Below are 6,810 nucleotides of genomic sequence, written 5' to 3'. Positions count from 1 at the left end.
ACACACACACACACACACACACACACACACACACACACAGAGGTGATAAGCTGGATCAGTCCTGACAGCTGACAGATTAATGCTACGCTCCCATAGCTTCCTGCCAATGCCGAGCAGTCTGCATCCCTTAAACGAGTTAGGAAACAACACACGCATTTCTCTAATTGTCATCATGGCTAATCTACCACAGCTGTCATACCTCTACAACGCTGGCTGTACAGAAAGCGGATGGTTTTGGTCTCCATCCTGGCTTCAGTGATGTATGGATTCCCTTCAACAATATTCACACACTCAGACACACACATACAGACACACACGCGCAGTCATGCAGTCAGCTGCCTGTCCAGCCAGCAGCGACTGTTGATGCTGCCTTTGTGTTTAACAGCTGAGAGTGCAGTTTCTCATTACCACAAAGAGAAGTGGGATCTCTAAATGTGTCTGTGAGCGCCCCACTCCTCCCACTTCTCTCTCTCTCTCTCGCTCTGTCTCATAAACACATACCTAAACACTGTGCCACCAGCCAGCGGCCACTGTCGTTCTTTACTGATTCAAAAACCAGAGTTAGGGAGTTTTAAGACACTGTGGGCAGGGGGGCAAAGGAATGCACACACCGAGCCTGTGTCAGTGCTAATGACCTGGTGTGAACATTTGCTTTCACAACATGTGTTTTTGTCTCGCCGGCTGCATACGTGCGTGTTTGTGTGCAATTTTCTCGTCGCACGACGTTGTCAATGATCCAGAGTGAGTCAATGTCCCACCCCTTAAGGCTGTGACACAAAACCTTGTAATTAGCCCATCCACGACGACAACACACAACACCTCCAACAAAAACAAACCTGTCCATCCATAAGGAACGTAAGAAGGTGACAGAAAGCATATGGTTATCAGCCTGGAAACAGCTTGAGGGGTGGAGGATATGTACAGGAGGGAATTTAAAAAAAAAAAAAAAAGCGACAGGTGAGTCCCATGTGATCCAAATGTTTAGAAAGCAGATTTAATGGGGGGAAATTAATTTAATAGGGAGGCCGTGCCCTGAGCCCTGAAACCCCTCTCAGGCCCCTTACATTTACATTAGGATGAAGAGCGAGTTTGATGGCATGCTTCATTTATAAAATATATGGCTGCGTTACATGAGCTCTCCCCACTAAACCCTATTGGTACTGGCTGCTCGACACAATTTCCTTAAGGGGATGTAAAAAGCACAGACGGGTGACAAATTAAAGGAAAAATCCACCATAAAGTCTCATCACATGTGAGCAGAACTGCTTCATTGAGCTTTGATATTCATTCTCCAAGCCCCTGAAACTCTACTGCAGGGTTATAAAGCCATCCTGTATTGGGGGAGGGGGGCACTGTAAAATATGCCTATAGAAAATATCCCATCAGTGTTCAGCTTCATAGGGCACAAAAGACATTACGTGTAAGTGAGAGCATTTTCATACCAGTCACTGACCTCTCATGCCGCGTAGTTAAAGTAATCACTCAGATGTGTCAATACAAAGGGTCAAGTGGTTCCAAATCATCTCAGCATGACTGATAGGGGATAAAACATGCGGGTTGCCTTTTCATTCGATTTGCCGCCACTATGCATTTCCGTCTTTAACCATATAAATACCGTTACGACCAAAAGAAGCCGTTTGCTTAGTGAAAGGGAGTTTGCTACAACAAAAAGGAGAGGCAGCAAGTCAAATAGATTCAGCACAGGTCTTCCCTTCGGTTTCATCCCTCTGCAATGACTATCATCCCCCAGCAAGTAAGAAATGGGATGTGAAGTGGGATGTGAACTGGAATGTGACGCCTCCACCCCCTCCAGACAGTCCAGTCACATTTTCCAGGCAGATGAGAGCAGGTCTTGTAATCAGGCTCTGGGATTCTACTTTACTGATGCTCTTCTCCCTGTTTTTCTTCCCTCTCTCCCCTCCGCCTCCTCTGTCTGTAGTGCTGAAGGCTGTCTGGCTCTGTTTGCACGAGCCTCGTCCATACGCTTTTCAGTCTGTTCGCCCGTCCAGCCACACTCACAAACAGGATCAGTTTGGAAAAGGCAGAGATGACTGCTACCTTTGAAGCAGCTAATCCTCTCTTTGGTTTCTATTAACATACATAGTGTATTTGTCTCCCAATAGAATATAGTCACACTACTGCATTTTTCTTTTTTCAGGATCAGTCTTTATTATTCATTTATCTCTTTGACTCTCTCCAGACATAGCAGCCACTTGTTGGTGTGTTTGGGCAAGTTAGACGGTTGTGTATAAATGATATCAGGGCAAATCATATGCCTGGAAGATTAGTGAGCTCACAAAGTAGCAGTGAAATCTGAGGAGTTCAATGTTTTTTTCCCATTTAGATTATTCCACCTACACCCACGTCTCCCTATGGTGCATCAGAGCTTATGATACATCATCATAGAAAAAGGAAGACGGCAAAAATAGATGATGGATGAAGACAGAATACTCTGAGTAAGGTGGCACTTCATTGGACTAAGAGTGCAGGCAGCTTGTCTGTGTTGCCTCAACTCAAACCTGAGACAGATGTGTCGCTGCATATTAATGCGTGGATGGCCACTGAGGAGGAAATTAAAGTAGAAAAAAAAGGCATTACAACCATCGACCTGATGTTCACAGTACATAGACAACCACAGCGTGAAGGCTAAACATAGCTTTCCCCCATCATTTCCTTTGCTTAGAGTTATTTCTGCAGCAAATTTCCCACCAGCTTAACGCCGTTTTGTTTTGTAACTGACAAAAGTGATGGTTGCCCTGGATGCCATTGTGTACTGGCCTACATACAGAAGCTACACGTAATGCTACAAGGACTCATTATACCTGAAAACACCCTGGGCTATGGGCACACACACTCACACACTCACGCACACACACAGCAATGTGACACTCTGAGTCCAAGTTGTCACTTTGAGCTGTTTTGACAGCAGCTTTCAAGCCTGCTCCTGGAAGCCCCGCCCTAGTTCTGTCCCCCTCCGTTACTATATTATTATTCCAGACACACACACACACACACACACACACACACACACGCACGCACGCACGCACGCACGCACGAACGCACGACAACTGTTTACAAGTATGTGATGAGTGTTTGAGACAAGGCTTGAAGTGGCTGGAGAAGGAGTGTGACAGAGAGTACAGACAACAGAGGAATGACAAACTACGACAGTCCACACAGTTGTGTTGATTTACAGGGTGCAGTAAAGTTCTGGTTTACGGCTCCTATTACTTTTGGTAACCACGTTCTATGTGTGCTCAAGTATGGAAATTCCCATTTCCTTTCTCTGCAGACATTATTTATGTGACATTATTTTGTTGGAGCAAAATAATGCAAGGTGAGAAATATGTTAATATAGAGTAGAAAACCTGGCTGTATACATCAGGATTATCTCTCTGCAAGCTCTGGGCCTACAAACTGTGGGCCAGGTAATCAGTAATCACAGCAGGAACACAAGAACACACTCACACAGTACAGTTAACTAGGACTAAGAAATCCAAGTCAAACATTAGGAGATGTAGCTCCCAGCAAAGTACAATATTACCCATTCTTCTTGCTACGTTTGTGTTTATGCAGTAAGGCCTGGTCTTTGTTGCTCTGGGGACTGATACTGCAGCACAGGCTACGGAGAAGCTTATAAAAGAGGAGGGGAAGCAGAAGGGGGGTGGTAGTGGTTTTGTACCACTGTGAGCTCATACCATTGTCCTCACAAGAATGAAAGAAGCAGAGAGAAAAGAAGAGAGAGGGGGACGAAAAAGCACAAAGTAGTGTAAAGGGTGAGTAAGAGGGCGGGCACTGCGTCAGTGTGAATAATATGACCATTCATCCCATACACACAGGAAGACAGGACACAGTTGACAGGAAGTCAGCTGGACCAGTTTATTACCAGCAGGGAGCAACACGAGAGGGGAGGGTTATACTAAAACAACTACAGGAAGCATATGTGTGTGTACGTGTGTGTAAGAGGGAGTGTAGGGGTTGGACTGATGTGTGTGTGTGCTGTGTTTTTCTCAGACTAAAAGGCCCCGAAGAAAAACAGGCAGCTGTGGAGTTCACCAGTATAACCCACCAACCCTGAACCAGGCAACCAAAGAGAGAAGATGGACTGAGGGAGAGAAGATGGGCCAGGGGCTTACAGGTTGAAGGCAGTCAAAAGTGTGTGAGTGAGAGTGAAACAGAGACACGATGTTTAGGCCGTTGAATGAGTAGGTAGACTAAAGCCTCAAGTTGCAGGTAGTATTTCCTAATAAGATTCTTCAGCAGGGTGGACTCTATTAGTTCCAGACATGTCAAACTAATACTGCTTTAGTGTATATACACACACAGACACACACACACACACACACGTACGTACACACACTTGTGGAGAGGGGAGGAAAGGATAGAGTTACAGTACAGTAAGTGTTGGAGGGAAAGCTATTGCAGGAATGGAAAGATTCCAGCCAATGCCTTTTTCTTGGGTCTGGACATTTCCTCCAAAAACAAACACACACACTCTCACTCTTTCTCTCTGCGTCTCACTCTCTGTCACACACACACATGCATACATTAAAAGTTATAGAGGCATTTCCTCTCTCACCCAGACCCTAAAACTTTTAGGAAAAGTAGTGTCGTCTTAAGAAGGCAAGTTAACAAGCTTCGCAACTTGTAGACATGGAAAACCATCCCGAAGCCAAACCGCTGCAAATGTACTGTTCAGCAGAGGAGGGGAGGGACCGACAGCGAGTTCGACGGCAGAGAAATAAACGCTGGGCTATGGTCGGGCATAAACGAATAAAGGGCATAAAACATCAACGTTTACTGGTGTCACTATGGTACTTTATTAGTTTCCCTTTTCAACTAACGTCATAATGCTAGTGAATATATAGTGATACTTTCGGGAAGGCGAGGATGCAAGCTCCTGACCTTTCTCACACGCACACACACTTTCATATAGCAAAGCAGCATTAAAGCTTGATCGCTTGGCAGGCAGGGTTAGCATTTTCTTAGAAATCCAAAACACGAGTGCACGTGTGTCTGCATTCGAACAAACTCAAGCAGTGATTGGCCCCACGTCCGGACAGCTATGGGGGAGTAGCTGTTCATATTGTGCTTATTGCTTATCTGAAGTCTGGAGAACATATGCATAGTTGCTGCATTATAGCAGAGTGACATCTGCACAGAGCCTCTTGCCGACTCTTTTGATGACCAAATTTACGTCACTCTGACCCAGGCGATAATTAAACACTGCCGTCAGAGAGGCCTTATTTATTTCACAGTTGTAAAGAAAGCATTTTGGATCTCCAGCAACACTTAATAGATTTCTTCATTCTTCATCTCCACCAACCTACTCTACCTCTGCTCTCGCTGTAGCAAAGTAGAATATTACAAAAAAATGTTTAACATTATATTAAATCTAAGGGTGCTTTTCATAAAGCCTCTACCCTGGAAGCAAGGAAACAGCCTCTAAGGCATGGCTGAGCGCTAACGGGATTTGTATATCAGCACTCCTAAAACTCACTAATCAATAGGCAATCTTACTCTTCATTTATACGATCTACAAAAGACCCAAAGGGGGCAAATGATGTATTATGTGTGTGCTGATGCGGTGACTTCTTCTAGGTTTCCTATATTAACTTTCCCATCCAGCTCTCAGCAATAAAGGGGGAAAAGCATGCTTCTCTCAGTGACCCAGATATACTACATCAGAAGATTAGACATCAAATGGGAGCTTTTAAGTATCAAAGTGACCGAATGCTAAAATAAGACAAAAGCACTTCTGAAAAAACTACTAGTCATACCATGATATTGGAGATACGCTTCCCCTCCCCACTGAGTTTTGCTTGGTAACTGTTAGTCTTTGTCCATGATGCCCTCTTTGGTGGTGGTTGCGAGGGAGCAGGGAGAGGGGGAGGCAGTGTGAGAGAAACATGAAAAAGAGGTGACGGGGAGGAAGAGGGGGGGTGTTTTTGCAGGGGGTTTAGTACTCAGCGGGGGTAAATTCCACGGCACTGCTCCACACCTCTGTGGTCAGATCAGGAAGTCGTTAACCCTTTACGTGACAGTAGGATGCTTTATGTGCAACTGTAGGAAAGACGGAGGACGTTTCTATGATCGATTACATTTTTTGTGGCCATGCAAGCTACCGTCAGGGTTCCTTGCACTCTGTGAGCAAAGAGCACAGGTCAAGGGTCAGGGGTCTGCAAAGTTACTGGAGGGGGTCAGTCTCCCGTGTCAACCAGCTGGTTACAACTATCGGTTTCAGCTCCAAAGAACGCTCAGCTTGTTTCTAAGTGTTCCTGCAGAGTCTATTCTTTTACCAGATCGTTACTTATTTTTGCAGCCATGCTTTCCAGGAGTATGTTCTACTTCTTTGCATTTACCTCTCCTGACACCCATATCTCTTTCTAGCCATCGCGTGCACAGCACACAAGCATTTGTGTGGTGGCAGACAGAATGTGGGGTTAAAGACTGGGGGCTGGGGGTTTCTACGCATAATAAAAAAGGCTGCTTATCAAAAGTTAACTAGCTTCTTTCGCTCCCTTTCAGGCACCGCCTGCTCCACTAACCCAGTCGAGAACGGCACTGGGGGAGGGGGTAGGTCCCACACACGCGGGAACTGGAGGGAAGCAATTCTGGTAAAGAAGCGATTAACGATTATCTTCCAGTTTAGTTTAAAATGCTATTGAAGTGTAGGTACTGGACTTCACAGACAACCTAATCAGCAATCAGATATCCAGAGTCTGTGATCAACTTCTCGGTTCAACCGAGATGAGCGGCACTAAATGAGATCACACGTTATCCTATAATTTAGCAACTCACAAGATTTGA

At 45.2% G+C, this 6,810-nt stretch overlaps 1 protein-coding gene across 3 annotated transcripts in view; it reads right to left on the bottom strand.

Annotated features, from left to right (window-relative positions):
• Window positions 1–6,810, bottom strand: part of srgap2 (SLIT-ROBO Rho GTPase activating protein 2) — a 56,218-nt gene that overhangs the window by 25,576 nt on the left and 23,832 nt on the right. For 2 of the 3 annotated variants that reach the window (XM_005739453.1, XM_005739454.1), the window contains exon 1: window positions 200–384. The exons of the other annotated variant lie outside the window; for it this stretch is intronic. In XM_005739453.1, the coding sequence (XP_005739510.1) occupies window positions 200–305 (106 nt within the window). In that variant the 5' untranslated portion in view covers window positions 306–384. Of the gene's footprint in view, window positions 1–199; window positions 385–6,810 lie in introns of those variants that run through there. 3 annotated transcript variants of the gene reach the window in all.

Source organism: Pundamilia nyererei, unplaced genomic scaffold (genome assembly GCF_000239375.1).
Source record: "Pundamilia nyererei isolate P.nyererei 1_Seehausen unplaced genomic scaffold, PunNye1.0 scaffold00092, whole genome shotgun sequence".
Lineage (NCBI taxonomy): Eukaryota > Metazoa > Chordata > Actinopteri > Cichliformes > Cichlidae > Pundamilia > Pundamilia nyererei.
This window is presented reverse-complemented; position numbering and strand designations above follow the sequence as displayed.